Source organism: Nycticebus coucang, chromosome 11 (genome assembly GCF_027406575.1).
Source record: "Nycticebus coucang isolate mNycCou1 chromosome 11, mNycCou1.pri, whole genome shotgun sequence".
NCBI classification, from domain to species: Eukaryota; Metazoa; Chordata; class Mammalia; order Primates; family Lorisidae; genus Nycticebus; species Nycticebus coucang.
The window spans coordinates 17936828-17952449 of NC_069790.1; the positions used below are offsets into that span (position 1 = coordinate 17936828).

The 15622-nt window shown below is 38.7% G+C and overlaps 1 gene segment (V, D, J or C); it reads left to right on the top strand.

Moving 5' to 3' along the window:
• Positions 1 to 15622, top strand: part of LOC128559987 (T-cell receptor gamma chain C region C7.5-like) — a 60616-nt gene that overhangs the window by 33003 nt on the left and 11991 nt on the right. The window contains 1 exon segment of the C gene segment in view: positions 13657 to 13690. Coding sequence covers positions 13657 to 13690 — 34 coding nt within the window.

Consider the following 15622-nt stretch of genomic DNA (forward strand, 5'->3'; position numbering starts at 1 on the left):
CCCATCTGTGACCCCATTACTACCCCATCTGTAATGTGTTTGTGGTTTGTCTGAGGGAAGGAAATGGGAAACATGTGGGAAAGCCCACCCTGTTGGGAACTGTGATGGAGAATTTTGCAAAGGAGATTGCTGTAACCATGTCTCTGGGGGAGATTGAAAACTTTGAACAAGAATGACTCAAATGCTTTGTTGTTCAGGCAATTGTAGTATCTTTTGATATACAATTACTTTTAAACTTGTTATTAATGTTCAAATGTTCAAAGATTATAAAACTGCCACCTCTGAAATATTTATGTTTGCTGGATTCGACTGTGAGCTTATGTTCTTGATTTTAAGCCTCTGAATTCTGTGAAGCCTAAAGACATGTTCCTCATACTTAGGCCAGCAGCTACAGGGCAGTCTAGACAACATGGTCCTTTTTTCCTTGCTCCAACTATTCTGAGAGAAGCTAGATGTTCTGGTGTCCTGCTTTATGTCTTGAACTCTGCATCTGGTAAAGGACATAGGTCCTGTCTTTGTCAGACATCTTTGATGGCACATGGCCATGTAAGACTTAGGGGGACAATGAAAAGACATCAGAAATGTTGCCTATGTTGTGGTTTTATTACTGGAATTTCTTTCTTTGGTGGGTCCTTGGTCTCGAGGATTTGGGGGATGAACACACAGCCACAGATCAGTGATAAAATGGGATTTTATCAGACAAAGGGCCATGAGGAGGAAGTGGAGAGTGCCAGCACTTCCGGCAGGAGGAGGAGGGAGACCTGAGTTGGAGGTTTCCTGCATGGGGCCTTTGTCTAGTGGTAAATATTGGCCCTGAGAGAAATTTTGGCCAGGACTTGGTAGGTAGAAAAACACCTCTACAAGCTGAATGTTTTAAGAAATTAATGAATGCAGTTCCTGGGCCCCTGGGGGCAATATTGTTAGGTCTTTGCAGTTTTTGTCATAGAGAAGGGATTAGGGTGTGTGCTCGCTACTCAGGGTGGAACCACCCAGAATGTTTGGGGCTGCTTTGTTCATGGCCTTGCTAGAGCTCAGAGAGTGTGGCCTGAAAAGGGCAGTCTGTTTGTGACTAGGGGTGAGAGTCTGATTTCTGAGCTCACCTGACCATAAACAATAGGGGGGTGGTGGTCCCTGTCTAGTCCTGAGTGGGAAAATCCCATATGTATCAATGTTATATTCCATAAAATGTCTCTCGTTTGTAAGATGTAATAATTTAGTTGTTAACATTGTTTGGGAAACTGTGTCTTTGTTGAAGAATAAGGATCTTGTCTTTTAAATCTTCCGATTATCAGGTTAGCCAAGTGGAAAATTAACTTCATTGTAAACTTTGATCCTGTTTTGTGAAAATGTTTTTGTAAGAGTAAGAAAAATTAGAAAATAAAATGATATTGTATAAAAAAAGGATGTTTTGTGGTAAATTTTGTCCTGAAACAGAATGGGTCAACTATGTATTTCCTTTAGAATCTTTTGGCTTGTAATCTTGTTTGAACAAATGTTTTAAACCTTTGCTATGTGACAAACCTTCCAAAATCAAAAGTCTAAATTTGGTCTTTCAAATTTATTTGAAAAATAAATTGAAAAAAAATTAAGACCACTGAAAGTCTGAAAAACACATTATGCTTATTTAGTATATTAAAAATGTATAGAAAATATCATCAAATTTGAAGTGATGCTTAATTTTCTGTGAATCATGTTTATATATGTATGTTCCACTATTATAAAATTTTGGTTTGCCTTAGTGTATATTGTCAGTAATAATTTTAATTCGTCTCAGAAATTGTTTTTTGTAACTGGCTGAGTCCAAAGTTTGTCCTTCAAAGAAAATATTAGAAAAGGGTAGCGAATTCTCTTGAATTCAAATTTCTGATGACTTTGGAGGTTGAACACCATTGAGCTAAAAGCAAACTTCCAGGACTTCAATTAGAAAGCTATCCAGGTATATTGCTAACCTACCTTCAAACAGAATAAAAATCAGTTATATAGAACCAAGATGATTTGTTTTGACTTTTTGTTTGAAACATTAGTGATTCTTTCTGTGTTCTTCTTTCCAGAAGTCAAGAAAACCATTTTCTATCTCTTGAGCTATTTGTAGCTTTCATCCATATATGTACTTATGGACAGAATTTGAAACATTTATTTTTTCTTTCTCCTTGGTTTTTCCAGAATTTGAAAACCATTTGTAAGTATTCTTAATTTCTGACAATACAGTTATTTGCATAAGTTCAATAAGAATCTGTTTTGTTCTATAGGATATGATGAATGTACTGGTTGTTTTTACCAAAGTTTTTACTAGAATAGCATTTTCAGAGGTGTCCAGACTGTGTTAAGGAATTAAGGTTGACTTTATAAGGACAATAAAAAAGCCCACTAAAAAGACTGGCCAAATACCTCACCAATAACATATCCTGATCTGCATTGAGTAAAGAGTGTCACTTTCTGACAGGTCCAAAAATCACAATGTTCTTGGGGACCTTAAGAGAAAAGAAATTTACCCAATGCACATATGTATCTAATGGCACAGATGAAGCCTGGGCTAATGGAAGGCTTTCAAGTCTAACCGGAGATTCCTTATAAAAGGTTCCAGCCTGGTCAATTTTAAAAGGAATAGAAGTCTAGATGGCTAATAATTACTCTTGCTCACTTTATGCAAATAATCAGACCCAGTATACTGAAAGTACAGTTTATTTTGGCAATTGAATTAGTTATGCTATAATTTGTTTTTAGTAAAGTGAGAAATCAGAGAAAGAAAAATGGTTCAAAAGGGAAAAAAACTGTGGTCCACCTGTATTAGATTCTAGCCTTGTCTACAATGCCATCTCAAAAAGTGAGACATAGCTGTTTAGCTGTACAGTTTAGCTGTAACTAAACTGATCTGTTAAATGGGAATAAGAGATTGACCAAAAAATATAGAATTATCTACAGTGGTTATATTTGCTCTGAAGTCTTAAGGCTCATCAATGGTTGCCTATTGGCCACACTAGAAAATTTGTGGAGTATTAAATGCTATCTGTTGTGTCTATATAGACACCTCAGGAAAAATTGAAACCTGGATATTCACTTGAATAGCCCAGAGGTTTGGATCAGTTCTATACAGACCCTTAAAGCCAGGTATTATCTTAAGAACCATGCTAAGTCTGTAAATAGGAATACTAATGTTGTCATTGTGTGAACCTTGGCCTCAAAATCCAGAACTTGCAGATATTTACAGGTGACTTCTAAAAGGTTTCATTATTCAAGTTCCTTGCCCAGCCTGCAATGGGATCACTTGTTCTTTTCTTGCTTATACGTTTGAGTTCTCTGTGGATTCTGGTTATTAAACCTTTGTCAGTGACATAACCTGCAAATATCTTCTCCCATTCTGAGGGCTGTCTGTTTGCTTTACTTACTGTGTTCTTGGCTGTGCAGAAGCTTTTTAGTTTGATCAGGTCCCAGTAGTGTATTTTCGAAGCTGCTTCAATTGGCCGGGGGGTTCTCCTCATAAAATACTCGCCCAGACCGATTTCTTCAAGGGTTTTCTCTGCACTCTCTTCTAGTATTTCTATAGTTTCATGTCTTAAGTTTAAATCTTTAATCCAGTGAGAGTCTATCTTAGTTAATGGTGAAAGGTGTGGGTCCATTTTCAGTCTTCTGCAGGTTGCCAGCCAGTTCACCCAGCACCATTTGTTAAATAAAGAATCTTTTCCTCACGGAATGTTTTTAATTGGCTGTCAAAGATCAGATAACCATAAGTAGCTGGATTCATATCTTGGTTCTCTGTTCTGTTCCAGACATCTACTTGTTTGTTTTTGTGCCAGTACCATGCTGTTTTGATCACTATTGATATATAGTATAGTCTGAGGTCTGGTAGCATGATTCCTCCTGCTTTGTTTTTATTTCTGAGTAATGTTTTGGCTATTTGAGTTTTTTTTTCTGATTCCATATAAAACAAAGTATTATTTTTTCAAGATCTTTAAAGTATGACAATGGAGCTTTATAGGAATTGCATTAAAATTGTATATTGCTTTGGGTAGTATACACATTTTGACAATGTCGATTCTTCCCAGCCATGAGCATGGTACATTTTTCCATTTGTTAACGTTTTTAGCTATTTCCTTTCTTAAAGTTTCATAGTTCTCTTTATAGAGATCTTTCATGTCTTTTGTTAGATACACTCCCAAATATTTCATCTTCTTTGGAACTCCTGTGAATGGAATAGAGTTCTTAACTATTTTTTCAGCTTGATTATTGTTGGTATATAGAAACTTCTATGAAGAAGACAGGCGCACATCCTACAGACATATGAAAAAATGCTCATCATCTTTAATCATCAGAGAAATGAAAATCAAAACTACCTTGAGATACCATCTAACTTCAGTAAGATTAACCCAAATCACAAAATCCCAAGACCAGAGATGTTGGCAAGGATGTGGAGAAAAGGGAACACTTCTACACCGCTGGTGGGAATGCAAATTAATACATTCCTTTTGGAAAGATGTTTGGAGAACACTTAGAGATCTAAAAATAGATCTGCCATTCAATCCTATAATTCTTCTACTAGGTATATACCCAGAAGACCAAAAATCACATTATAACAAAGATATTTGTACCAGAATGTTTATTGCAGCCCAATTCATAATTGCTAAGTCATGGAAAAAGCCCAAGTGCCCATTGATCCACAAATGGATTAATAAACTATGGTATATGTACATCATGGAATATTATGCAGCCTTAAAGAAAGATGGAGACTTTACCTCCTTCATGTTTACATGGATGGAGCTGGAACATGTTCTTCTTAGTAAAGTATCTCAAGAATGGAAGAAAAAGTATCCAATGTACTCAGCCGTACTATGAAACTAATTTATGGCTTTCATATGAAAGGTATAACCCAGTTATAACCTAAGAATATGGGGAAGGGGAAGAGGGAGGGGAGGGAGGGGGAGGATGGTTGGAGGGAGGGTGATTGGTGGGATTACACCTGCGTTGCATCTTACAAGGGTACATGTGAAACTTAGTAAATGTACAATATAACTGTCTTAACACAATAACTAAGTAAATGCCAGGAAGGCTATGTTAAGCAGTGTGATGAAAATGTGTCAAACTGTTTATAAAACCAGTGTATGGTGCCTCATGATCGCATTAATGTACACAGCTATGATTTAATATTAATAAAAATAAAAAATAAAAAATAATAAAAGAAGAAAAGGTTTCATTCTTTTATGCTGTCAGTGTAAGGAAACCAGAAAGCCACAGACATGCAAGGTGGTTCAGGTCATGCAAACCAGATGAAAACCCTGGGGAATTCTATGAAGGACTATGTGAAACATGCAGACTGGCCAAACCATTGTATGAAGTTACAAAGTGGGGAGAGATAGGGCCAATTGAGTAAATATCCAAACAACCAAAAGCCTTCAAGAGGCTAAAGGGAAAACTGCAGGCAGGCCCTGATGCTAGGCCTCCTTGACCTGGCCAAGCCTTTTGAACTGTATGCATCAGGAAAAAATATAACAGCTGGGAGAGTGCTCACCCAGAATATTGGATCTTGGGCAAGACCAGTTGCTTATTTGTCTAAGCAACTTGACAGTGTCTCAAAAACATGGCCCCATGCCTAAAAACACTTGTAGCCATGGCCATGCTGGTTCAAGAGGCTGATAAGTTGACTTTGGGACAAAACTTAAGAGTCTGGGTACCATACGCAGTGGTCACTCTTATGAACACCAAGGGGTATCATTGGTTGACCAACTCCTGCCTCACTGAATATCAAAGCTTATTGTGTAAAAATCTGGGGTTTGTTCTAGAGGTTGTATGCATGAGGCCTCATGCACTTAAGACAAAGGCAAGAGAAAATTAAAAGGTTTCTGGGGAGATATTTTTACATTCTCTGTTGGCCATTCTTGCCAGGAAAGTCAGTCAGCATTGTGTGACATGCAACCAACACAATGCTAGAGAGGGACCATTCCTGTCACCTGAAATTCAGTCCTACAGGGAAGCCCCTTTTGAAGATGTGAAAATGGACTGTACTGAGTTGTCCAGGTATAGAGAATACTAGTGCTTACTTTTTATCTGCAGGTACTTGGAATAGGTGGAAGCCTTCCCCACCAGGATGAAGAGGGCTCCTAAAGTAGTAAAAGTGTTACCCAGAGAAATCATCTCATGGTTTAGGTGCCACTCTGGTTTGGATCTGATAATGGGCTAGCCTTCATAACAGAAATAGTGCAAATGATAGCTAAATCTTTGAGTATCACCTGGAAACTATATGTGACATATAGGCCTCAAAGCTCTGTGAGAGTAGAGTACATGAATAGGGCCATAAGAGCAAAAAATTCTGCCAAGAAACAAAGTTTAATTTGGTACAGGCCTTGTCACTGGTCTTGTTTAATATTAAATGTACCCCTTCTAATAGATCAGGGTACTACCCTTATGAAATAATATATAGCAGGCTTCCACCAATTCTCTGCAATTTAACAGGGAATTTTAAAAGAACTGGGTGAGACTGAATTGAACAGGTAGTTAAAAGTCCTAGGAAGAGTAGCAAGGAAGACCTCCACTTGGGTATATTAACTGTGTTCTGTTTAGTCTTTGTGTTTGTACATCCTTTCTCTCTGGGGGATTAAGTCCAGGTTAAGGATCAGAACCAGGTCCTCCTCAAATCAAGATAGAAGGGACCCTACACCATTATCCTGACCACTGACACAGCAGTGAAAGTGTAAGTGATTCTCACCTGTGTTTGTCATAGCTGGCTGAAGAGGGCTTCACTGCTCATGGGAAGCAAAGGTAACTTAAGACAGTCAACATGCCCTGCTCCAGCCACATACTGGGAGGTGGCTGGTCAAGGCATAAATGAAGCCTGAAGAAATTTCTTGCAAGACTTGTCTTAATTAGACTTTGGACTTTGAGAACAGGGGAGGAGGGATGTGACCTATGCACCCACACCACTAAGATAAGACAAAAGGTAACTTTTATGAATATGAAGGCACCAAGTAGAGAGCTTGCACTCACAATCGGACACAGTACTCAGTATGTGACACAGGCAAACATGAAGACCCATATGTATATTAGCCTCCCCACCATTGCACAATTAAGGCCTGGGTAGAGCACTTGAGAGGAGTCACAGTCCCTGAAATCTGAATGCTGGTCCAGACCAGGGAAATAAGAAAGTCCAGCCAGGTGACTCTGAAGTATGATGCCTACAGCGCCATGTGAAGGTGCTGCAGCAGAAGGAGCTGGGAAAGAAACTATAGGACAGATCAGAAATACCTCTATGCCTTAGATTTTGTAGAAAAGTGATGTAAAGTAGAATGTGAAAGGTGAAAATGTATGATAGAGAGCACATGAGACAGTAAGGACCGCAGCAAAAAAATGTGCTCACAAGTAGTGCAGACAGATTGTTCCATAAAGTCAGTATATCCCCTGGAGCCAGTCTTGCAAATTAATAACCAAGTAAAATCATATAAAACACTACTAGCTCCTGCAGAAGCAAAGATACTGAGATACTGAGATCCCCAAATAAAATATATATGGAATCTCAAAAGGAGGGAATGAGGGAGGATACCCAAGAAGGGTGAGGTCTAGGAGAACAGAGGTCTTCTCAAGGAGACCCTAAGGATACACCTGTGGGGTCCTCCCCATGGTGATTCAGCTCTTAGGAATTTGTAGGCTTAACTCCTGGGACCTGGAAATTTCCACGTCTATGAAATCCTGTAGTTCTGCTCGGGCTGGAACAGATTCTCCCACTTGATTCAAACTGAGCAATGAGAAAGGTACCCGCAGGCTGGAACTTTTCGACTGAGGATAAAAAAGGAAAGACCAAGCCAGTCGGGGAGCGAGGCCATTTTGAATTCTTCTATGCCATTTGCTCTGCCAGCTGACTAAAAGCCTTCTTCCTCTTAAACACAGTGTTTGGGTGTTCATTCTCTCCATTGGGCCTCATTTTCCTGAAACATGATGACTTCACAACAACAAACTTCTAACCCAGCCTAACTCCCTGATTATAGTCACACAAACTCTCACGCTAAGGGTCTAGCAGAAGGAAAAGTAGCAGGCATTTAAAAGTATAAAATACATTTACCCGAGTATCTACTGTATTATGTAACATGTTCAGCTTTCAAACAAAAATCTCAGAGGCACGCCAAGATGTAAGAAGAAATATAATCCGAAGTCACAAAGAAATCATTAGAATCAAAGAAGACTCAGGTGTTTGAACAATCAGTCAAGGACTTTAACTATGACAAATATGTCACAGATGCTAATGGAAAAGGGTAGGACATGCAGGATCTCACAGTTTACTTCAACTGAGAGGTGGCAATTATATGAAAGGATCAGATGGGAAAGCAAGAAATGAAGAATGCGTTACTCAACAGACATAGGGAAAAAAATAGTCAAATGAAGCGAGGCCACTAGGAAGTCCTCAAACTGCCATGCAAGGAGATGAGAAAGGCAGAAAGGACAGCAATCTGATTATCAAGAAAGAGTAGAACTGTGGACAATACAATGTTGTCAAACGTATTTGGAATTAGAATTTGTATTAGAAAGAAAAGAGAGAACGAAGCAGAAGAAATGTGAAAATAATGGCTAAGAATATTCTAAATTTAGGGATAGAAACCAAACCACAGAGCCAACAAGCTCAGAAAACACCCACTTATTTTAAATAATAGAAAGAAAACAAACAAAACACTGAGGCATATTACACTTCAACTGTTGAAAACCAAAACTAAAGAGAAAATATTGAAGCCAACTAATCAGAAGGTAAACACAGTAGTTTTTTCATCAGAAGCCAGGCAAGCAAGAAGACATTGGAGTGAAATCTCTAAAGTGTTGAATGAAAAAATTGTCACCTAGCGTAGACACGTTTTCAGACACTGTACAAACTGAGAGAATGTATTGCCAGAAGACATAGTCCACAAGAAACGTTAAACGAAATTGTTCTGACCATGGGGCCATGGGATTAACTCTGAAGCAGGGTCTTGGGGTCCAGGTGCAGTGCTGGCATCTTGGGGGCAGTGTCCCATGCCTGGCAGGGGCTCTGGACCACAGGGGGAGAGCCTCAGGCTCTAGCATCACATCCTTGGAGTTCAGCTGGGGAAGAGCCAGAAGCTGGGCTTCTGAGCAGGGCCTCAGGGTAGGATCAGGGCTAGGTGGGCAGTGGGCTATTTCTACCTGGGGACCAAAGGCAGGGCACCAGAGCCAGCAGTCTGTTTCACAGGCTCTGGGATAACACATGCCAACTTGCATGGTGTGGGGTAGCTCCAGTGGCCTAGAAACTGTAGAGTGGAGCTCTCTCTGTCCTTTCCCCCAGGACCTACTGAAGCAGCCACCCAAAACTTCCCAGGTTGGAGCCTGTCGTGCTCCAGGCAATTCTTTTTTTTCCTGGGGGTGGGTGGAGGGGGTGACTACAGGCTCCCATCACAACACCCAGCTATTTATATATATATTTTATTGTTGGGGATTCATTGAGGGTATAATAAGCCAGGTTACACTGATTGCATTTGTTAGGTAAAGCACCAGGCACAGGGGAGGGGAGATTGGCTTCCTGTCACAGGATATGGCTCAGTGGAGAATTGATTCAGAATTTACTCCTCTCCTTCAGCATCTTAGTGGGGGCAACATGAAGGCTGATGCTGGAAATCTGAGTCCCATGCAGATCCGGAACCTTGCACCTGACGGCACAGGATGGTGTCAGCTGCAGAAACCTAGGGTGACCTACCACCAGGTCCTTACTGTGCCTGTTCTCCAGTGCAAAGACTCTGCACAGACTCCAGGGTAGCTCTCAGGTTCTCCCAGACAGAGGCCTGTGGTGGTGAAGGAGGGAGCCCTTAAGGGCTGGTGGGGTGAGCCTGGTACCCCAGACTCTATCCTCCTAATCTTTCCCAGGTGTAAACGCCTGCCACAGATCCCTTTGATCTTGTCCAGTGCATCTGTCTCGCCCTGTTACATTTCCCTTCACTCCTGCTCTCCTGCATTGCTCCTCTGGGATGTCACCATGCACCTCTGAGAAGGGCTGCCTGTGCTGAGACATCTGCCTGCAACTTCTATTTCTTTCCTTGAGAGTGGTGTGCCCACAGCCTGCTTCTAGTCTGACAACTGCCTCAGTTTTTCCCACATTTTCTTCATTAAATCCTTCATGGGTCTTGAAAACAGACAAGTTTTAAGACTTCTGATAATAGTCATGGTTCTGGAATAAGAAAAAACAGAAGATAAAATGGGACTGATCGGGCATCATTCCTTTGACAATAGTAGTAATAGCTTAGAATTCCCAGTAACAAAAAGCCCTTTCCAAACATAATTTCCACCCAGCCCTGTTATCCTGTCCAACTGAGTTGGGGGCTGTGAGCACCTGTGGGTGAACACTTGTCCCCTGTGAGCACATTCACACCTTTCTCCTTGGGGACAGAGGTCGTGTCCTCTCTTGGTCGTTAGTCTGGGACAGTGTGGATCTGAAGAGGGCATATGGGGGGAGGAGGGTATCAGGCCCTTTCCTGAGTCCTTGAAACCAGACCCCTCATCTGCACTCAGGGAAGCCCTCTGCTGACTCTGGATTCAGATGCAGAGCAGCCTTAAGAGGCCGTTCCTTCAGCATGTCAGAGAACTAGATTTTTTTTTCTTGATATAGTTTAAATAAGGGATCTATTCTTTCATGGAAGATAGAATCCAACAAATTTCTTCTGTTGCTTCTGGAAAGATAATAAGTTATCCCAGAACAGATTTTCTTACTTGGCATTGCCCTGGTCACTAAATGGAAAGAATGGCTTTTTGAAAATGAAGACATTTGTTCACATTTCTCAAGTACATCTGTGTTGGCACAGTTGCATTTTGCAGTTATGAAAGTGCTTCCTCCTTCTAGAAATATTTTCCCAAATTGCTAACGTAGAAGCCCTGGTATTGGTGAGAACAGAAGGGCCTTTTCTTTGATGCAGTCTTTGAGCAGTTTCAAGACAATGGAACACCTGGAAATGAAAAAAAAAAAAAAAGACTTAACTCTGTGAATAATACTTTTTTTGGTACTTTAGAAAAGTAGTAGGCTGACCAGCTGGGCCGGCTCCCTTTTTCCTTCTGCTCTTACCCTTCCCATTTTCTGTTGACGCTTTTCAATAACTCTTTCCTTGGTGGAAAATAGACAATTTAGAAGGTCAATGTTTAAGTATTAATAAAAATTAGAAACTATTAGAATTCACAAAAATCTATGTCTAGAATTTTTAAAGGAGCCCAGAAGACCAATTTTCCGGAGCAAAGTTGTTAAACTTCTGGTCATGTCATGAAGATTAGGATGCATCTGGGATTATTGTAGAAGCTGTGACTAGTGTGATCAGAAAGGTTGGATCATGACATTTGGAGAGGGAACTAAGCTCATAGTTACCCCCCCTGGTAAGTAACTTTCAAAAATATTTTTATCCTTGAAATGAAAAACTGCTATATGATTTTTAGACAATCAACCTTTTCTGACTCTGAGACATTTTTAGCCTCAGTATATAAATAAGAATTATTCAGGTACAGACTACTGGGTATAGAAACTTGGTTTTGTAAAGATTTCTTCCTTTTCCTGTGTGTCAGCAGATTGAAATTTTACCTTTAGAAAACACACACACACACACACACACACACAGCATAGCATAAGGTTGGAAATTAAAATGTATTGAGGGTCATGTCTCTAAACCATTTGTGTAATATTGATGCTATATAATTTTTTGTAGGTCTTTTGAGTCAGAGATATCAAAATTGAATTTTTTTCTATTTCGAGACTTCTGATAACTTGCAAATCCTAGAGTATTAGTTGTGATCTTATCCCTAGAAACAGTTCAAAAAAATATTCTTAGAGTAAATTAATATGATATGTCAACATGTGCACTTCGTATTGTTCCAGTTTCTTTGAGGGTGGGCTCAGATCAGTTAAAATCCATGCTACCGTGACTCCTGTCACATTGCCTGGAAACAGTAGAATTTGCAAGTTCAATGAGTCATTTCAGTTCCAAGGTCAATTAAAAGAGTCTTCGTGGCTTTACATCTTCATTTGTTCCTTCATTCTTTAAGGAAATATTTATGAAAACAGTTTAGGTCCCAGATGATGGGGATAAAGGGGAATCAAGACACAGTCACAGTGCTCCCGAGCTGCCAGTCTACCGAATAATGTTCTAGATTCTGGGCCCTGCCTTTGTTCTTTGGACTGTAGCTGCCAGAGAAGCAGCAGGTCTTGGGTTCATGAGCTGTGTCCTTCCTGCATGTAGTAATTTTACTGCTTGTAAAATTGCTTATGTTGCAATATGTGTAGTGTTTGCTAGAAGAATTTGATGAAATGGCTTAATGTTATCCCTTAAAGAGGGAATTTATATTAGCTAACGCTTATTGACAGGCAGACACCATGCTGAATAGCTTCCGTGCCTTCTCCCGTCTTCCACAGCTGTATATGGGAGATCCTCTTACTCCCATTTCACAAATGAGAAAACTGAGGCTTAGAGCAGTTCAGGTGCTTTCCTAGTCACATGACTAGTCACTGCTTAAAGTTTGGCATCTAGCTGAGACATGTCTATTCCAAATTTCCTGGTCTGGACCATTATGTGATATTTAGAAACATTAAGTCATGTGTTCATAATATTTCCTCTTCTGTAGCCTGATCTTTCAAGTAGACCTATTAACTGATTATTTGACCATCTCACAATGAGAATTCCTACTCATATGTGAACACAATATTTCTGCTTCTAATTATAACACTGAAATTACTTGCTGAAGATATATGTATCTTTATGTATAAAGATATATGTGCTAAATATATATATACATCTTTATGTATAAAGATATAATTTTAATATCTTATAAGAGTCATTGAATATGCATTTATTATGTTCTCAGACTATAATTCTTAGTGTATTTGGATGGAATGATGAGTCATTTAGACACCATTTTACTTCATTTTCTTTCTGTGTTGGTATCAGATATGCTGAAATACTGAAGCTGGTAAGGGAGCTATGGCAGGTGCACTAAATTATATTAGTAAATGAATGACCCAGAGCTGCTTTGGATCCTGTGATGAGCAGCCTAGGATTTCAATTCAATGCTCTGGAAACTGTAAGAGTATTTTCAAGTCACAAAAGGAGTGATCTTTCAGCAATAATGAACAATAAGCTTAAGAGATCATCATTAAGAATTCATATTCTGTCTACTATCAATGGGAAGTTCCCCACTGTGGATTGTGATTATGCAAAGAATTTCCTTTAAAATCATCCAGGTACTCAATCCTCCATATGCATGAATCACAGAAAACCTATAAATCATATCAATTTTATGTTTACTAAAAACTCAAACATAAGAATCTTATTATTATTTCTCTTTGAAAATTGGGAAAGTATTAATTTCCTCTAAATTACTCTCTAGACAGAGAACTTACTTCTTGGGGAAAATGATTTAAGGCAGGAGATTTTGAAGACTGAGGACAAATCATGACAAAAGATACAGACTCTCCAACCTATGTGATGGAAGAAGGGAGCAGATAGAATTCGAACTTCCCGGGCAGAGTGGAACTATTTCTTAAATTCCTGATTATAATCACTATTGTGATTTTGTTTAAGCTGTAATTTGCATTATGGCATCAGGGCCAATTTTTGTGTATATATATGTAGATATATATACTATATACATAAACAAGCACAAAGAGATTTTTATAAAGGCTTTTCAGGCGGTGGGTATATCAAGAACTTTGGCTCCGGCACAAAGCTCATCGTCACAGGTACATTTTCTTTCTTCTGGAGGGTAGAGTAGGGAGGGAGGCAGACGGAAGGGTGCTGGCTCAGAGGTCCCTCCTGGCTTGGTCAGTAGTCTCGGTGGCGAGATGCACTGACTCGGTCCAGGCCTTAGCATCCTGGTCTCTTCCTGCTCTAGACCTTAACAGAGAGCTTGGGTCACTGTGATCCATCCCCAAAAGAGGGGGAATTTGCATCCCATTTGTGTCTCTACATTGAAAGTTTTGTAAACAAGGCCAGGCTAGATATTTCACTTATCAAATTCTAAAAATAACCAATAGAAAAGAATGAAAAAAAATCAGCTAAACTTGTCACTTGGTCAAAAGAATTAAGTAGTGATTTGGTCATAGGGTGGTTAACATCAGACTTCAAGGTATTTCACTGTGTGGCCATATTCAAGAATGACATAAGAGATTTACTTGTCTTTTTTTTTTTTTAATTCAGTCCAATAAGTTTGTTTATTCCTTGCTAGCATTAAAGTTGCAGTTTTGCGTAGATGAGGAAGAACACCACACAAGCTATTTCTCTAGCCTGTTAGATCCACTGAAATGAAAGTTTCCAGAGAACTGTCACAAAGCTGACAAAGCATTGAAAGAACATCAAAGAGATCATTTATTTTGGTTTCCTGGTAGTGGAGATCAGTTGGAGAAATCAACTCATACACTGAAAAGTGACTTTCTGATACACTTTTTTTCCAATTGACTCAGTGTGAATTGTGCAATCCCATTAAATAATGTGGCACAGACACTATCCATAAGTTCTCTGAGGTGTGGTTTTAAGGGAAGTATGGTCAGCAGAAGGCATGGACTTTGATTCTGGAATTTGACTCCTGGGGATCCACTTTCCATGTGACTGTCTTTTAGCAAGTTCTTTTTGAGTAACCAATTGTTGCTTTATAAAAATTGTAAAAATGTTAACTCATTATAAGAGAACGGGAAAATGTGCAAAATAAAAAATTAAAATGTAACGTGGACAGTCATTGCCATTATCATTTAATCATACTTTTATTCTATCATTTTATCTGTTCATATTGTATTTTTGTTTTACGAAGTTGGGGTCATAGATAATAATGGACCTGTTTTCTCTTCACATTATTTCAAGAACATTTCTCTCAAATATCCCTAAAATTAGTCAATAACTGAGAAAGTTTAGAAACTTATGATTCATGTCTTAACTTAAACTTATGTCTATCTCAAGTGGATGTTGTAAGAATTAAATAAAATTAAATATGGAAATTACCTACCACAATAGCAAAAGTTCAGAATACTACTTATTAGAGTCCTTTATAAGCTCAGGAATACAGAAAAGTATTATACCCTCTAATCTATGTCTCACTTCAGAAAAAATAAAACTATTTTTAAAATCCTTTCTATTCCTAAAACTAATAATACCTACTACCAAAGTAATTAGAATGTCATATGCATCATGTCAAATATTATTTGCCTGCATCAAGGTCATTCCTCATTTTCCAGAAGAAATATCTAGAAGGTTAAAAAATGATTTTATCTCCAACCTAAATAAATCAGCTTATAGAAATATAGACTACGTGGGCAAAAACTATTTATAATATTTGATTTCATAATTGAATTGTACCTACAAAGTTAAAAATTGTAACAATATAAATATAAGTTGAGCAATGTGGCTTTCTTTGTCCTTATATTTCATTACAATTTTGTTCAGACTCTTCTCATGGATCTGAAACATTTAGCTTAGAGCAACTTTCCATGTCATCTCAGGTCTGACTGTCCATTCTGGAATCCTTGTATGATGGTGCCCCTGGATATATCCCAGGAGAAATAAATCCACTCACAAAATAAAAGGAAAGCATTCTTTCATTTATTCTGTTATATGTGCAAAGTAATTATAAACTGCAGAGACCTTAGCCCCAAGTAATGATTACCAAACCCATTTTTTTTTCT